We start from the raw sequence: 20,135 nt of genomic DNA on the forward strand, positions 1-20,135 counted from the left end.
TATTTACATTTCCCCAAGGCTAAAGGCTAAAGCTCAAACTTTTCCACAGTTCACACAGCTACCGTAAGGCCTGTGTTAAACGAACTCCCCACAAACGTGTATTTTCCTTGGTTCCGATTTCAAAACGATAAAAATTAAATCTTCTTTATGGGGTCGGTTAGATTTTATTTTTAAGACCTTTGAAACACGAATATAAGACATTTTAAAGCTAATTAAGGCCTTATTTTCATATTATGTAATTTAAGACTTTTTAAGGATCCGCGGACACCCTGCCACCAGGGAGGATGGAGGCTTGCACATGCTTTCTCCGAGACATATGAAGCCACCACCTCTTTTGCCCACATGGGGCAACACACTTCCACATACATAAACTTACAGATTCATCAATGATTGACAGGAGAGAATGAGTAAGCCCTTCCCACCCTAAGAGAATGATCAATTCTGCTCTCTTGGCCCCTGGCTTACAGATGACTAATAAGATGGTCAGGATTCAAGTTTGTGACCAACAGAGCCAAATCCCTTTAGCTGCTCTTCACCTCAGTTTGAGCTTACCATTAGAGGGTTGGACCTGGATCGTATAAAGCTGCCTGAAAGCAGTGACACGTCGATGGGTCATCAATAAAAAATCGTTTATTGTCACTATGCCTAGGTCTTCAGTGTCATCACATTACACATCATCTTCCCTACTCCCGGTCAATAAGGGTATGCTTATTTTGTGAAGAATGACGTCCGAGAAACATAATTCGACCCATCTGTATAAATCTTGGCACTAAAAAGAGCAGACCTGGCCAAGTGTGCAGGAAAAATTTACTACACCCAAATAAAATAGGGCAATTATTATATAAGAGGTGTGTCTGAACACAGTGAGGGGAAAATACACCACTCTCTGGACTTTGGCTTTGCAGATACACAAGTACCACTGAGCTTTTTTACTGGCATGCCATTAATCAGACCGTGTGTGTGTGTGTGTGTGTGTGTGTGTGTGTGAGAGAGAGAGAGAGTGCTTTAAATCACGATGATTGATCACATTCTGGTGCAATCAGGAGTTAGAGAACAGCTCATGAGGATACACCAGTGCTACGTTAATGTTACACATGGCTGCTACATAGACCAGAAACAAACACGCGCACACACACACACACACACACAGAGTAAAATGAGATGCAGTCCACATGTCAATCTGGAAGTCTCATCGCACACTTGTGTACACTCGATACTATCAGATTTACTATCCCAGCATTCCCCTTCTCTCTCTCTCTCTCTCTCTCTCTCACACACACACACACACACACACACACACTACATGGACTAGCCCGTATAATTAGCTAATCGTGCCTCGCCTGCAGTTTCTTGATCCGATAATAATAACTCACCTGCCTGGCTGTCAACTGTCTGCAGTGGAGCCCTGGTTTCTGTGGCAACCGCTGGATGATGTCATATCACAGAGGAGGGGGCGGAGTCAGGCTCTGATGAAAGAAAGAGAGGAAGGGATGGAGAGGGAGGTCAGACAGTGTCAATGTTGCATGGCTGTGGCTTCAGAGCTCAAATAGCCGCCGCGCGCGCACACACTTGTTGACTGTAGGCTTAAGAGCTAATCACAACCTACTGGATGGATTCTCCACCCGTATCATATCACAGACACTGTTAAACACAAACACAGGCTTGTGACGTACAAACGCCACACACACACACACACATCTGTGTACTCGTGCAAACATGCAAATCCTAAAAGACACACAAAAGTCCCTTCAGCGTGGAGGCTGACCTACATGTACAGATCATCACCCAATCCGAAACACTCGATACGAGCGCGTCAGTGAAACCGAAGCCCTGAGCGAAGACGCAAACGGGGAACGACAGAACGAGAGAAAAAAGCCTAGAGGAGCAGAGAGAGCACTAGCCAGGGTGCGCTGGAGGAACTCGGTCTTCAACAGGAAACGCCTTTGCGCAGCTGGAATGTTAAACATGCAGCGTAAGATCCAGCAGGCAACACACAAACACACACACACACTTCTTATCTTCTATAAACGTGATGTTACATTCGTATAAAACGTACACACTTCACACGCAGACACTGTGTAGAGCTGAGAATCAGTTACGTTACTCATCATTCATCGACAGACTAACAAATAATCAGCTCTAAACTCTGTCATTAAATCGGTTTAACGCCTTGGTCAGTTTCCGCTTCAGCTCCTTTCAGTCAGTGTCTGATTTGCAGCTTGTTCGAGTTAAAATCGCTGAGATGTGGGATTACTCCATCATGATAAGATTTAGTTCTCGACACGGAATGAAAGGCTGAAGCTTTCCGAAGTTTGTTTTGGTTTTCACAAAGCAAACAATTCACAAAGTTACTAAGTAAAGCAGGTCATGAAGTAGCCTCACAGACGGGTGAGTCAAAAAGTTACCAAGTCTCAAAGTAACCGAGTGGACATGCTGGTCATACAGTGACCAATCAGCCGAGTCAGAAAGGAAACAAGTATAAAAGTCACATAGTAACAAAGTAAACAAGATAAATAGTAACCAAGGAGGCATGTCCAAATAAAGTAACCCAGCGGTCAAGTCCCAGAGCACTGAGTCAGACACGCAGGACAAAACTTAACCAAGTAAACAAGTTACACAGTAAACAAGTTACACAATAAACAAGTCAAAAATTAACCAACAAGTTACACAGTAACCAAATAAGCAATACCTGGTCAAAAATTAACCAAGTAAACAAGTTACAGAGTAATGAAGTATAAAGGCGAGTCACAGAGTAAATGAGTCAAGACGTCACGGACTAAACAGGGTGCAAAGTAACAAAGCAGACAGACGAGTCATAAAGTAACTGAACAGGTGAGTCAAACAGTAATGGAGCAGACGGGCGAGTTACCGAGTAACCGATCACCAGAGCAGGTAAAGTCAGAAAGTAACCGAGAACATGAGTCACAACATCACACAGTAACACACACTCAGTAACACCCTGTAACACACACTCAGTAACACCCTGTAACACACACTCAGTAACACCCTGTAACACACACTGTAACACACACTCAGTAACATCCTGTAACACACACTCAGTAACACCCTGTAACACACACTCAGTAACACACTGTAACACACACTCAGTAACACCCTGTAACACACACTCAATAACACCCTGTAACACACACTGTAACACACACTCAATAACACCCTGTAACACACACTGTAACACACACTCAATAACACCCTATAACACACACTGTAACACACACTCAGTAACACACTGTAACACACACTCAGTAACACCCTGTAACACACACTGTAACACACACTGTAACGCACACACACTGTAAAACACAGTAACACACACTCAGTAACACACACTGTAACACACACTCAATAACACCCTGTAACACACACTGTAACACACACTCAATAACACCCTGTAACACACACTGTAACACACACTCAGTAACACACTGTAACACACACTCAGTAACACCCTGTAACACACACTGTAACACACACTGTAACGCACACTGTAACGCACACTGTAACGCACACACACTGTAAAACACAGTAACACACACTCAGTAACACACACTGTAACACACACTCAATAACACCCTGTAACACACACTGTAACACACACTCAATAACACCCTGTAACACACTGTAACACACACTCAGTAACACACTGTAACACACACTCAGTCACACCCTGTAACACACACTCAATAACACCCTGTAACACAAACTGTAACACACACTCAATAACACCCTGTAACACACACTGTAACACACACTCAGTAACACACTGTAACACACTCAGTAACACCCTGTAACACACACTGTCACACACACTGTAAAACACAGTAACACACACTCAGTAACACACACTGTAACACACACTCAATAACACCCTGTAACACACACTGTAACACACACTCAATAACACCCTGTAACACACACTGTAACACACACTCAGTAACACACTGTAACACACACTCAGTCACACACTGTAACACACACTCAATAACACCCTGTAACACACACTGTAACACACTCAGTAACATCCTGTAACACACTCTATAACGCACACTCAATAACACCCTGTAACACACACTGTAACACACACTCAGTAACACACCGTAACACACACTGTAACACACACTCAGTAACACACTGTAACACACACTCAGTAACACCCCGTAACACACACTAACACACTCTGTAACGCACACACACTGTAAAACACAGTAACACACACTCAGTAACACACCGTAACACACACACAAAAACACAGTAACACACACAGTAACACACACACCCACTGTAACACAAACAGTAACACACTCAGTAACACACACTGTAACACACACTAACACAATAACACACAGTAACACACACTGTAACACACAGTAACACACATTGTAACACACACTAACACAATAACACACAGTAACACACTAACACACTAACAAACTGTAACACACTGTAAAACAAAGTAACACACACACACTGTAAAACACAGTAACACACACACACTGTAACACCGTAACACACACACACACTGTTACACACAGTAACACTAACAGTAACACACACAGTAACACACACACACTGTAACACACTAAAATACACACACTGTTACACACTAACAGTAACACACACTAACACACACACAGTAACACACACACACACTGTAAAACACAGTAACACACACAGTAACACACACACACACACTGTAACACTAACAGTAACACACAGTAACACTAACACACTAACACACACATACTGTATCCCTAACAGTAACACAGTAACACACACACACTGTAACACACACTAACATACACAATAACACACTGACACACACAGTAACACACAGTAACACACCGTAACACACACACACTGTAAACACACAGTAACACACACAGTAACACACATACACAAACTTACTGAGTAAATCAGAGAGAGTAAACTAGTTACAAAAGTCAGTAACTAATATTTTCTGCTTTAACCTTTAGTCTTGTTATAACATCTCTTACTAATGATGGCCCTGAACATTTGACCAAATGACCTTCACTCGGACAATAAAAACCCGACGCAATTTTCTGTGAAGGTGTAACACCCTAACTGCAAAATACTGACCACTAACTGCACACGCTCATCACCGGTCAGGAGAGGGTTAACAGAAATCTGAGCAGCTTGACGCTAAAACACCTGAAACTATGTGTCAGCTTCAGCTGCTCAGAGACACAGAAAGCGTTTAGCGTGGTCCATCAGCTCCATGCTCTGCTTTCCGTTAAAGACGGAAGGATAAACCCTCGTGGAATCAGACTCCGCCCCCTGAGTCCTGAGCAGCAGATGGAGGTTTGTTGTGTAATAGACAACTTGTTTTAATAAAGTGTGCTGAGAACATCTGCAGAACGTCCAACACTCCAACACCGCTCTACTCTCTCTCTATTCTTACTCTCTCCTGTTATCCAGTCTGAGTGACCACTTCATCCTGACCTCTCAACTTTCTGCTTCTTGGACCAAATATCTGATCAGGTAATAAAGTAATTACACAATAAACTAGTTAAAATAATTAATAATTATCCGCTCAGTTAGCATGTTAATAACACAGCAGGTAAATAACTGTAATAAATCAAAGATTTGAAAAGAAATCAGAAAAAATAACAATAATAAAAAATAATAAAATAAACAAACAAACAAAAATAAATAAATAAATAAATAAATAAATAAATAAATAAATAAATAAAATAATAAAAAGTAAATAATAAAATAAATGATAAAAATACAGCTCAGTTAATCTGCAACCAAAAAAATAATAATAATAAGCAAATATTTATTTACAACTTAGTAATAAAGCAGGTTATAAGTCAGTTACTAACTAGGTAACCAGTTACACAAGCTTCTAAGAAGAAATAAATAAATAAATAAATAAATAAATAAGCAAGCAAGTTAATAAAACTTGAGCAAAATTAAAAATAAAAACAATTTTTAAAAAAAAGCTTTTTATTATTTTCTACATAAACAAAATCAATAAATTGATGAAACAAATAAAATAAACTGAGAATGGTAATAACTAACACAGTAAAAAATATTATCATGTTATTAACTCGACTTTTTCACAGGGACAAGATCATGATGATGATGATGATGTATTGTTTGTTGAAGGAGTCTCCAGTGTCAGAGGTAAAGCCGTAAGTTTTCAGATGCCTTCAGGACAGAGGAGGTTGCGGTTTCTATGGTAACCTGAAAGCTGTTTTTATTTTATTTATTAACTTTGAGAGAAAAGAGAGGCTGCTGAGGGAACAACTGATTATAGAGGTTAATAACTCAGGTGATGCAACATAGGGGTTATAAGCTGTCATAGGCAAATTCTCACCTTTAAACTCTGAAGTTTTATGCCTTATTTAATAATTTCAATTTATTTTATTTTTTGCTAAATAAGGAAGGACGCAGAGACGCAGCACAAGCCCGCTGAACTCCAGGAAATACACAAATGCCTTTATAATGAAATATGCAAAAGTGACCACGACTGGTTTGACCAAGAACATTCCACTTCCTGTGTGTGCGTCCATCTCAGATCCACGGCCGTGTGCTGATTCCCAACACAGCATGTCTCTTCCTCACGGATACGTCTCAATTAAATAAATGAACCTGTTACATAACACACACTTTAATAAATCTACAGCATCGATTACACCTGAATAAAAGCAGACAGGTGAGTGTGTGTGTGTGTGTGTGTGTGATACAGAGACACGCGTGAAGACGGAGCTGAAGCCGGGAGACACGACAGGGTTCATTAACAGATCAACAGACGAGAGACATAATGCCAGAGAAGCCATTTTTGTTACGTGCACCGAGGCTGACTTCCCATTGTAAGACACATAAAAGCCTCGCTAACACAGCATGTGTGTGTGTGTGTGTGTGTGTGTGTTTGAGTAATGCAGATTGAATGCAAATCATTATCGCCTGGGGGTTGAGCAAGCTGTTTCCAGGATTGAAGCACGAACTGCATTCCACACACACACACACACACACACTCACACACACTCTGTGTACCGAGCAACTTTATACTGACTGTTAAGTGGTATAGAAGAATCTGATGACTTTAACAGGAGTGATGATCTGTTATCAGGCTGAAGGTGAGTGATGTTACTGCAGGGTTTAAAGATTTATTGGAGGTTCGTTTCCTCTGAGTTCAGATCACAATAATGTCCAGGAGACCAACAAATATACACACACACACACAGACCATCATACACACACACAGAGACAAACATACACACACAACATACACACACAGAGAGACAAACACACACACAACACACACACACAGAGACAAACATACACACACAACATACACACACACAGAGACAAACACACACACAACACACACACACAGAGACAAACATACACACAAAACACACACAGAGAAACATACACACACAACACACAGACAAACATACACACACAACACACAGACAAACATACACACACAACACACAGACAAACATACACACACAACACACAGACAAACATACACACACAACACACAGACAAACATACACACACAACACACAGAGACAAACATACACACACACACAGAGACAAACATACACACACAACACACACAAACACACACACAAACAGAGACAAACATACACACACACACACAGACAAACATACACACACAACACACACAAACACACACAAACAGAGACAAACATACACACACACACAGAGACAAACATACACACACAACACACACAAACACACACACAAACAGAGACAAACATACACACAACACACACAGACAAACACACACACAACACACAGACAAACATACACACAACACACACACACACAGAGACAAACATACACACAAAACACACACAGAGAAACATACACACACAACACACACACACAAACAGAGACAAACATACACACACAACACACACACACACAGAGACAAACATACACACACAACACACACACACAAACAGAGACAAACATACACACACAACACACACACACACAGAGACAAACATACACACACAACACACACAAACACACACACACACAAACAGAGACAAACATACACACACAACACACACACAGACAAACATACACACACAACACACACACACACAAACAGAGACAAACATACACACACAACACACACACAGACAAACATACACACACAACACACACACAGACAAACATACACACACAACACACACACAGACAAACATACACACACAGCACACAAACACACATACAGACATACACACACACACAAACACACACATACAGACACACACAACACACACACAAACAGAGACAAACATACACACACAACACACACACACAACACACACACACAAACACACACACACAGACAAACATACACACACAGACAAACATACACACACAAACATGCACAGACAAACATACACACACACACACAAACACGCACAGACAAACACACACACAGACAAACATACACACACACACAAACACGCACAGACAAACATACACACAACACACACACACAGACAAACATACACACACGGCACACACACACAAACACACACATACAGACACACACAACACACACACACAGAGACAAACATACACACACAACACACACACACAAACACACAGACAAACATACACACACAACACACACACAAACAGAGACAAACATACACACACAACCATACACACACTGAAACAAACATACACACACAACACACACAAACACACACACACAGAGACAAACACACACACTTAGATAAACACAGACACAAATAGTCTCTCTCACACACACACACACACCAAAGAACTGTTGAACTCAGGAGTGATTGAGTGTGTATTATTTTGGTGTAATATCAGTAATATAATGTAATAATGGCATGTGTTTTTCTGACACTGGAATCTGAATTCTGTAGATTGGGATCAGCTGACCAGTGAGGGACAGTGAGGGACATTAAGGGACAGTGAGCTATCAGTGAGGGACAGTGAGCTATCAGTGAGGGACAGTGAGCTATCAGTGAGGGACAGTGAGGGACATTAAGGGACAGTGAGCTATCAGTGAGGGACAGTGAGCTATCAGTGAGGGACAGTGAGCTATCAGTGAGGGACAGTGAGCTATCAGTGAGTTAACAGTGAGGGACAGTGAGGGACATTAAGGGACAGTGAGCTATCAGTGAGGGACAGTGAGCTATCAGTGAGGGACAGTGAGCTATCAGTGAGGGACAGTGAGCTATCAGTGAGTTAACAGTGAGGGACAGTGAGGGACATTAAGGGACAGTGAGCTATCAGTGAGGGACAGTGAGCTATCAGTGAGGGACAGTGAGCTATCAGTGAGTTAACAGTGAGGGACAGTGAGTTATCAGAAAGGGACAGTGAGTTAACAGTGAGGGACAGTGAGTTATCAGTGAGGGACAGTGAGTTATCAGTGAGGGACAGTGAGTTATCAGTGAGGGACAGTGAGTTAACAGTGAGGGACAGTGAGTTATCAGTGAGGGACAGTGAGGGACAGTGAGTTATCAGAAAGGGACAGCGAGTTATCAGAAAGGGACAGCGAGTTATCAGAAAGGGACAGTGAGTTATCAGTGAGGGACAGTGATGGACAGTGAGCTATCAGTGAGGGACAGTAAGGGACATTAAGGGACAGTGAGCTATCAGTGAGGGACAGTGAGCTATCAGTGAGGGACAGTGAGGGACATTAAGGGACAGTGAACTATCAGTGAGGGACAGTGAGCTATCAGTGAGGGACAGTGAGCTATCAGTGAGGGACAGTGAGGGACATTAAGGGACAGTGAGCCATCAGTGAGGGACAGTGAGCTATCAGTGAGGGACAGTGAGCTATCAGTGAGTTAACAGTGAGGGACAGTGAGGGACATTAAGGGACAGTGAGCTATCAGTGAGGGACAGTGAGCTATCAGTGAGGGACAGTGAGGGACATTAAGGGACAGTGAGCTATCAGTGAGGGACAGTGAGCTATCAGTGAGGGACAGTGAGCTATCAGTGAGTTAACAGTGAGGGACAGTGAGTTATCAGAAAGGGACAGTGAGTTAACAGTGAGGGACAGTGAGTTATCAGTGAGGGACAGTGAGGGACATTAAGGGACAGTGAGTTATCAGTGAGGGACAGTGAGTTATCAGTGAGGGACAGTGAGTTATCAGTGAGGGACAGTGAGTTATCAGTGAGGGACAGTGAGTTATCAGTGAGGGACAGTGAGGGACAGTGAGTTATCAGAAAGGGACAGCGAGTTATCAGAAAGGGACAGTGAGTTATCAGTGAGGGACAGTGATGGACAGTGAGCTATCAGTGAGGGACAGTAAGGGACATTAAGGGACAGTGAGCTATCAGTGAGGGACAGTGAGTTAACAGTGAGGGACAGTGAGCTATCAGTGAGTTAACAGTGAGGGACAGTGAGTTATCAGAAAGGGACAGTGAGTTATCAGTGAGGGACAGTGAGTTATCAGTGAGGGACAGTGAGTTATCAGTGAGGGACAGTGAGTTAACAGTGAGGGACAGTGAGTTATCAGTGAGGGACAGTGAGGGACAGTGAGTTATCAGAAAGGGACAGCGAGTTATCAGAAAGGGACAGTGAGTTATCAGTGAGGGACAGTGATGGACAGTGAGCTATCAGTGAGGGACAGTAAGGGACATTAAGGGACAGTGAGCTATCAGTGAGGGACAGTGAGCTATCAGTGAGGGACAGTGAGGGACATTAAGGGACAGTGAGCTATCAGTGAGGGACAGTGAGTTATCAGTGAGGGACAGTGAGTTATCAGTGAGGGACAGTGAGGGACATTAAGGGACAGTGAGCCATCAGTGAGGGACAGTGAGTTATCAGTGAGGGACAGTGAGGGACATTAAGGGACAGTGAGCTATCAGAGAGGGACAGTGAGCTATCAGTGAGGGACAGTGAGGGACATTAAGGGACAGTGAGCTATCAGTGAGGGACAGTGAGTTATCAGTGAGGGACAGTGAGTTATCAGTGAGGGACAGTGAGTTATCAGTGAGGGACAGTGAGTTATCAGTGAGGGACAGTGAGTTATCAGTGAGGGACAGTGAGGGACATTAAGGGACAGTGAGCTATCAGTGAGGGACAGTGAGGGACATTAAGGGACAGTGAGCTATCAGAGAGGGACAGTGAGCTATCAGTGAGGGACAGTGATGGACAGTGATTTATCAGTAAGGGACAGTGAGGGACATTAAGGGACAGTGAGCTATCAGAGAGGGACAGTGAGTTATCAGTGAGGGACAGTGAGCTATCAGAGAGGGACAGTGAGCTATCAGAGAGGGACAGTGAGCTATCAGTGAGGGACAGTGAGCTATCAGTGAGGGACAGTGATGGACAGTGAGTTATCAGTAAGGGACAGTGAGGGTCATTAAGGGACAGTGAGCTATCAGAGAGGGACAGTGAGCTATCAGTGAGGGACAGTGATGGACAGTGAGTTATCAGTAAGGGACAGTGAGGGACATTAAGGGACAGTGAGCTATCAGAGAGGGACAGTGAGTTATCAGTAAGGGACAGTGAGGGACATTAAGGGACAGTGAGCTATCAGAGAGGGACAGTGAGCTATCAGTGAGGGACAGTGAGTTATCAGTGAGGGACAGTGAGGGACATTAAGGGACAGTGAGCTATCAGTGAGGGACAGTGAGTTATCAGTGAGGGACAGTGAGTTATCAGTGAGGGACAGTGAGGGACATTAAGGGACAGTGAGCTATCAGTGAGGGACAGTGAGCTATCAGTGAGGGACAGTGATGGACAGTGAGTTATCAGTAAGGGACAGTGAGGGACATTAAGGGACAGTGAGTTATCAGTGAGGGACAGTGAGTTATCAGTAAGGGACAGTGAGGGACATTAAGGGACAGTGAGCTATCAGAGAGGGACAGTGAGCTATCAGTGAGGGACAGTGAGTTATCAGTGAGGGACAGTGAGGGACATTAAGGGACAGTGAGCTATCAGTGAGGGACAGTGAGTTATCAGTGAGGGACAGTGAGTTATCAGTGAGGGACAGTGAGTTATCAGTGAGGGACAGTGAGTTATCATTGAGGGACAGTGAGTTATCAGTGAGGGACAGTGAGTTATCAGTGAGGGACAGTGAGGGACATTAAGGGACAGTGAGTTATCAGTGAGGGACTGAGTTATCAGTGAGGGACTGAGTTATCAGTGAGGGACAGTGAGTTATCATTGAGGGACAGTGAGTTATCAGTGAGGGACAGTGAGTTATCAGTGAGGGACAGTGAGGGTCATTAAGGGACAGTGAGCTATCAGAGAGGGACAGTGAGCTATCAGTGAGGGACAGTGAGGGACATTAAGGGACAGTGAGTTATCAGTGAGGGACTGAGTTATCAGTGAGGGACAGTGAGTTATCATTGAGGGACAGTGAGTTATCAGTGAGGGACAGTGAGTTATCAGTGAGGGACAGTGAGGGACATTAAGGGACAGTGAGTTATCAGTGAGGGACAGTGAGTTATCAGTGAGGGACAGTGAGGGACATTAAGGGACAGTGAGCTATCAGTGAGGGACAGTGAGTTATCAGTGAGGGACAGTGAGTTATCAGTGAGGGACAGTGAGGGACATTAAGGGACAGTGAGTTATCAGTGAGGGACTGAGTTATCAGTGAGGGACAGTGAGTTATCATTGAGGGACAGTGAGCCATCAGTGAGGGACAGTGAGTTATCAGTGAGGGACAGTGAGGGACATTAAGGGACAGTGAGCTATCAGAGAGGGACAGTGAGTTATCAGTGAGGGACAGTGAGGGACATTAAGGGACAGTGAGTTATCAGTGAGGGACTGAGTTATCAGTGAGGGACAGTGAGTTATCATTGAGGGACAGTGAGTTATCAGTGAGGGACAGTGAGTTATCAGTGAGGGACAGTGAGTTATCAGTGAGGGACAGTGAGTTATCAGTGAGGGACAGTGAGTTATCAGTGAGGGACAGTGAGTTATCAGTGAGGGACAGTGAGTTATCAGTGAGGGACAGTGAGTTATCAGTGAGGGACAGTGAGTTATCAGTGAGGGACAGTGAGGTCAATGTTAAAAATAACTCTGATGTTGATCTGGAGATTGTTGGATGAATGAATCTGATCTCTATCTGATTATGGCAGGTTGTAATTCAGCTTTAACCTTCATTTACAGAAAAAGAAACAATGCTCAGAATGTTTTTATAACACACACACACACACACACACACACTCTTCACACACACGCTAACTCTCACAAAAGCTCTTCACACACACTTTACACACACACTCAGACATGCTGTTCACACACACACTCTCCACACATGCATGCTCTTCACATGCACACACACTTTACACACACACGCACACACGCACACACACACTCTTCACATACACTTTTGCATAACAAACACTAACACAGTCCTGACGTAAACACGTGTACTGAACAACTGAACATTCCCATCTGCAAAATCCTCCATCCAAATAAGTGTTACAACACAAACACAACCCTGCGTGTGTGTGTCTGCGTGTGTGTGTGTGTATAAAGTGTGCGTGTGTGAAGAGCTTGTGTGAGTATGTAAGAGTGTGAGTGTGTGTGTGTGTGTGTGTGTTGCTGGTTTGGCCAGTTTGTGCAGAGGGAAAAATCTATCTACTCCTCAAGAACAAAAGCAGCACTCCAAACACTGAAACAATGACTGACACACACACACACACACACACACACACGAACATAATCAGAGAAGCAAACACAGATGCACACTCTCTCTCTCTCTCTCACACACACACACACAGACTATTATTATTAATATTATTGAACAGTTATTATTGTGGTCATTATGTGTTATAGAGTATTAATTACTGCATTAATTACTAATTATGTCATAAATTGTATTAATATTATTTATGGTTAATGGTTAGTATTGGTGGTGTCAATAACAGTAAGAGTACTAGTATCAGTATCATTATTAGAAGTGATAACTAGTATTACTAGGTTAAGTATCAGTAGTAATGGTGGTTAAAGTGTTAGTAGTGAGGGTTGTGTATTCAGTGTAATGAAACGAACCCTCAGTTACACACTGATTCATTCTTTCTAAAACTTCCTGTTTTAGATTTTAGCGAGGTCTCACCGCCAGAACTTTATGACATCACACCCATGATTATATTTATTACACGGCGTGAGACATCATCATCATCATCATCGTACAGCTGTGTGGGATCTGATCTCAGCTTCTCGTGGTCCAGGAGGGAAAACGCTAAATGTGAAAATAACTCGACTCGCTCGAGAAAAAGTCAGAATGTTAAAAATTCCGAATAAAAATAAAACAAACACAGAGCTACAAAAAAAAGGTTTCTGCCTCATCAGTGTAGAGTGTAGTGTAGTGGTGTGTGTGTGTGTGTGTGCTGAGTCAGGAACATGTGTATCTTATCTAAAGTGAGAGCTGAAGTGGAGATCAGAGCCTGTGGTCAGAGTCACAGAGGTCAGCATGATTTAAACACACACAGTGTAGCACGGCACTATTACCCTGGAAAATGACCCTGAAGGGGCAAAAAATAACACGTCTCTGGATGAGTGAACACATGTAAATTTACAAGACAAATAATTTGTCAGGATTCGCTTCAATTCAGATCAAAATAAAAGAAACAGTAAAGCAGTGGCAGGTTTTCTGACAAATAATCAATCCACGTTTATCCATACACACACACACACACACACACTTAGTGATTAGTTTAATTTCTAAATTTAGAATAAATCACGAGTAATGTAAAAGTGTATCAGTGATTACACCTTCAGAGAAAGTAGATATCAGGCTAATGCTAACAGCTAACAACCCCCTGAGCTCTGAGGCACTGCTCCATCACCTGAGAGAGTTCCTGAGGGACATTTATGAAGGTGTGAAAGTGTTTGAACAAAACATTCTGAAAGTACATCTTAATGTTAGCTAATCAGTTTAAAAAACTACTAACTAGCATTTTAAACCCTAAAACTCTGTCAAAAAATTATTTACCTCAAAAACGTTTCCAGATTTCCGGTATTTAGATTTCTTCATAAAACTGAAGGAAACCTGATCAGCGATGATCTTTAAAACACAGAGCTGTTTACCTCAGAGTTTACCTCAGAGTTTACCTCAGAAGGACAGAGCAAGTTAGCTTCGCTAGTTAAGAAGTCGATGTTAGAGTAAGTTAGTTAGACTAACAGCACAAACAACCACATCTCTGAGGTACTTGGTGTTTGTTTTGTTAGAAACTAAACCGAACCAAATATTCCAGAGAAAAACATTTCCAGTTACAGGAAACGAAACACTAACAACACACACTTATTATTATTATTATTATTATTATTATTATTAGTTGACAGCAGCAATGTTGCTGTTTAATATCGATCTCTTACTCATTACAGTTGAGTAAATTTTTCGATCATTGTTGTTTGTTTGTTTGTTTGTTTGTTTTCTGGATTTATATTTAAAAAAGCGAGGTCGTGTTTAAATTCCGCACTTTTTCCCCCCGACTTTCCAAAAATCTGCGCCAGAATCCTGAATCATTAAATGACTATTTCACTTTATTTCAGTTACTGATATCTGACTGATTTCGATCAAGAACATCGTTTTTAGCAAAGATTAACTAACAGAATTAAACATTTTTACAGTTTTATCTTAAATCTTTACAATAAGTTTGTAAAACAAAATACCCATACACTAGACAACACGCTAACACACACACACACACACACACACACACACCAGATCTGTTTTAAGATCGAAATTAGTTTTTAAAACCCTGGATGTTTTACTGATTCCGGATATAAAGATAAACAGTGTTTCTGAAGGCAGGAACATGGGGGTTACTTTGTAAAGCAGAAATGTTTCACTTGCCTTTCTGAAGTCTTTAATGTTTTAGTTCTTAAAAGGGAAAAAACCTGATCCAGTTCCACAGAGGTCCAGTTATTTCCTAATCCCAGACTGGGACAGGAATTTAGTTTAGGATTTAAAAAAAAAAATAAATTAAAAAAATCCTCGGGAAAGTTCAGTAAGACGGATATTCCTGCTGCATCGTCCCACCTGTGGTGTTTCAGCTCAGCCTTCCTTTCCTTTCCCTCATTTCCTTTCCTGTTTTGGGAACATTGCCCTCTTCCAAATTGACCCTAACCCCCTACATAAGTGCCCTACCTAGGGTGCATGAAAGAGCGTTGCTACGCCCTTTGTAGTGCACTATATTTCCATTTGGACCGCGGCCCGGGTCGGTGTGTTTTGCAACCGAACTTCATTTACAATTGAAAACGTTCCTTCCCCAGCACTTACCTTAAAGCCTGCAGGGTTTTTCTTCTTCACTTCATCATGCTTTATTCACTTCACACTCCTAAACAACACCAGGACACACAAATCAACCTTTTAAATGATTTCCCGTAAACTATCGCACACAAACCCGCAGAGGAAAGCCGGAAGAAAGGACAGGATTTGAGTTCAATCCGAGTCTAGAGATATGGTTCAGTAGATAACGAGAGGAAGTCAGGATCTAGTGCCCTAGGTAGTGCAGGAATGTAGGAAGTGAGTGAATGTTAGGGATTGGGCACTGGTTTGGCCGTGTTTACCTGAGACGGGGTTCAAGATTTACCTGGGAGAGTTTCGCCTCCTGGTGGCCAATGTGTGATATTACACCTAACTCTGGCTTCATATAATACAGTAATCCCCCTCTATATCGCGGTTCATTTATCGCGGTCCCGGTATATCGCGGATTTTTATTTGGAACATAACTCATTTTTTTCGCAGATTTTCCCGGTATATCCGCGGTATCTAAATACAGCACGGCTGGAGGAACAAGTCCGGCCAATCGGAATGCACCATTCATTTGATCACGGTTGTGATTGGCTGTTGGCTATGCGTGCAGTTGGGGAAAGGGAAGCAGAATTCTCCATCAGCCCAGTTTTTCTCGTGTCACTGTCCCGAGTGTTTGGTGTTGTTCTGTGTATGCTGTATTTTTACGGTTTTTCTGTGAGCCCTATTATGTCGCCCAAACGCTGTGTACCTTATGAGGCTTCTGGCAAGGAACATACATACATACAGTACTCACTATAAATGTGAGATTTCTGCATTTCTTACCCAAAATTCATCTCGCTATATGCTTGCAAATGTTTTCTGTGTGTTTTTAAACAGTGTGGGAGGGTCATTTACGGCTTAAACAAGAAAAAAAAGCATATGGGGGTGGCGTCCGTGTATCGCGGATTTTCGTTTATCGCGGGTGAGTTTGGAAAGTAACCCCCACCATAAACGGGGGATTACTGTACTAGTACTGCTAATGCTCCTCCCACTACTACTAAAACACCTGGCACTAGTCCTACTCCTATGTACCTGGTGCACTGTCTCTTACTGTGCCTTTTGTCCTGTGTTAGTAATTCATTTAGAAGTCAGAAGAAGTTTTGTGTTGGTCCCCATTTTGCTGTCCTGACCCGTCCTGCACTGTCCTGCACTGTGTATTCTGACACCTTTCTATCAGAACCAGCATTTACTTCTTCAGCAATGAGCCTTGACCGTCCATGACCCTGTCACCGGTTCACCACTGTTCCTTCCTTGGACCACTTTTGATAGATACTGACCACTGCAGACCAGGAACACCCCACAAGTTGTTGTATTGTTGTATTGTTGTATTGTTGTATTGTTGTATGTTGTATTGTTGTATTGTTGTATTGTTGTATGTTGTATTGTTGTATGTTGTATTGTTGTATTGTTGTATGTTGTATTGTTGTATGTTGTATGTTGTATTGTTGTATTGTTGTATGTTTGGGCTAATAGTATCCTCAGTCTGTGACTTATTGAACCAGTGTTAATATATTCATAGATAGAGATTTCAAAACACTCTTGTATCTCACTCTGGATAAGAGATTCTGCCAAATTACAGAGATGTAAAGAATAATAAGTTTCATAAACATACACTATATTGCCAAAAGTATTGGGACACCCCTCCAGATCATTGAGTTCAGGTGTTGTTTTTCATGAGTTGGACCCGGCCCCTTAGTTCCAGTGAAAGGAACTCTTAATGCTTCAGCTTCATACCAAGACATTTTGGACAATTTCATGCTCTTTGTGGGAACAGTTTGGGGATGACCCCTTCCTGTTCCAACATGACTGCACACCAGTGACCAAAGCAAGGTCCATAAAGACATGGATGAGTGAGTTTGGTGTGGAGGAACTTGACTGGCCTGCACAGAGTCCTGACCTCAACCCCATAGAACACCTTTGGGATGAATTAGAGTGGAGACTGTGAGCCAGACCTTCTCGTCCAACATCAGTGCCTGACCTCACAAATGCTCTTCTAGTGGAATGGTCAAAAATTCCCATAAACACACTCCTAAACCTTGTGGAAAGCCTTCCCAGAAGAGTTGAAGCTGTTATAGCTGTAAAGGCTGGAGTTCATTCAGCTCTACTGTGAGGAAGGACGTTCATATGGTCAGTGTGATGTTGGAGATACTGATAGTGTATCATGGAGTAAAGATTAGTTTGCGGTCTCTAAACACACCAGGAATGTTGGGAAGACCAAACTATTCCAGATTAAAGGATGTAAGGAGCGCTATAAGAGCAGAGCTGTGTTCATACACACACCAATCCACTTTCTACTGCTGCAGATACTGCTGGACTTCCTGTAGATCCTGAGTGACTCATGTCTCGTCCAATCAGAGGTCAGAATTCCATTCACACACTATATCTACCTTTTCCACTCTGTCTGAATCCTCCTTGTGTTTTCTGATTTGTTTTTCTCGGCCACTGGAGATTATAGACGTAAATCACAGAAAAGAGAAATAGTTCTTTATCCAAACGCTGGTTTATTTATTATACAAATATTATAAACAGATTCATCATCATCACAGATATCCATTTTACATTATAGCAATAAAAAACATCCTACACTGACACTGAACACGACTCCATGCATCTTTAAAAAAAGATAATTAAAAAAATGAATCATTAAGGCACTTCGTTAAAAAAAGAGATTTGTATAAAATATGTGCAGCAGAATAAAATCACCACAGAGCTGCAGAGAGAGCGTTAACCAAGAGGTAATTATTCTCACACCCGGTGCTTGGACCCCTAAAATCACTTCCACACACTAAAGAGACTAAAGACTGCAGTGTCTCTCATTATTAAGAGATTCCTCAGAGAGATTTTAGGATAAATAAATCCAGACATGTGAGAAGGAAAAGAAGCTGAAAATGTGATCAGGAAATCTGTTATGAAGTAATAAGACCCAAAAAATGTAAAAAAAAAAAAATAATAAAATTACAAAAATATGCATGATCCACATGCTGAGGAATAATATTATTCTCAGTGCAAGTAATAATAATAATAATAATAATAATAATAATAATAATAAGAGGAAAGGAATGTGTACAGGATGCAGAGAGTGAGTCTGGGTCAAGCCGAAGCCTTCGTCTCCCACTCCTGAAAAATAAACATATATAAAATTATATTTTATTAAATGTTTGCAAAAGAAAAAAAGGTTTTTGTTAAGTGAGTAGAGAAAAAAACAACATTTGAGCGAACCTTCCTCCTGTGAAAGACATGACCGTGTTCAATGAACAGAGTGGACGGAGATCGCCCCAGAGAAAGCTTTGCTGAAGCTGTTCTCCTCAAGAGTGGAGTCAAAAACCCTCCCTGGGGGGGGGGGGGGGTTTGAGAGATGGGGGGGGGAGAGGAGGGGGGAGATTATAATAAATAATGATTACTGTGTGAATGAAACGAACTCTGAGAATTCAGTATGATGTTCTGGCTGTAGTTGCACACAGTAACACCAGATGGCGCTGCATCACAACAATAACATCATGAAGCGCTGCAGCGCCTGTTCCTGCCTGAGGAGCTTCGGTCACCTCGAGCTTGTGTACAAGATTCATCGATAATAAACAGATCTCTGACAGTAATGTGCTGATAATAAACTTTACCACGTCACACTATTTTTTATAACACCTTTAAAATAAAAGCTTGAAGGTATTTTGGACAAATTGTCAGGAACATTACCGCCACAAAACTATCATTTATTCTATAAATCATTATATTCGCACAGGTTACATCATCCTTTTAATTTAATCTTTGTAAAAAAAAAAGTTGTTTCCTGTTCTCCTTTATGTTACAGCAGCTATAAACACTCTGACCTGCGAGTTTCCTCTCAGATGAATAATACAGCAT

General features: G+C 41.9%; 2 protein-coding genes across 10 annotated transcripts in view; both read right to left on the reverse strand.

Annotated features, from left to right (window-relative positions):
- The window catches only part of si:ch73-138n13.1 (titin homolog), a 64,563-nt gene extending 48,122 nt beyond the window's left edge, over positions 1–16,441 (reverse strand). The window contains exons 1-2 of one of the 5 annotated variants that reach the window (XM_058390099.1): positions 16,263–16,441; positions 1,378–1,466 (exon numbers count right to left, since the gene is read on the reverse strand). The gene's annotated coding sequence lies outside the window, so the exon portion shown is untranslated. Of the gene's footprint in view, positions 1–1,373; positions 1,467–1,769; positions 1,915–15,836; positions 16,049–16,262 lie in introns of those variants that run through there. The other 4 variants (XM_058390097.1, XM_058390096.1, XM_058390100.1 and 1 more) reach the window with 4 other exon arrangements.
- Positions 16,442–18,767: 2,326 nt separating this feature from the next.
- Positions 18,768–20,135, reverse strand: part of si:dkey-220o5.5 (actin filament-associated protein 1-like 2) — a 30,201-nt gene continuing 28,833 nt past the window's right edge. For all 5 annotated transcript variants that reach the window (XM_058390601.1, XM_058390600.1, XM_058390598.1 and 2 more), the window contains 2 exons: positions 19,497–19,607; positions 18,768–19,394 (listed from right to left, as the gene is read on the reverse strand). In XM_058390601.1, the coding sequence (XP_058246584.1) occupies positions 19,368–19,394; positions 19,497–19,607 (138 nt within the window). In that variant the 3' untranslated portion in view covers positions 18,768–19,367. The remainder of the gene's footprint in view (positions 19,395–19,496; positions 19,608–20,135) is intronic.

Source organism: Hemibagrus wyckioides, linkage group LG05 (genome assembly GCF_019097595.1).
Source record: "Hemibagrus wyckioides isolate EC202008001 linkage group LG05, SWU_Hwy_1.0, whole genome shotgun sequence".
Taxonomy (NCBI): Eukaryota; Metazoa; Chordata; class Actinopteri; order Siluriformes; family Bagridae; genus Hemibagrus; species Hemibagrus wyckioides.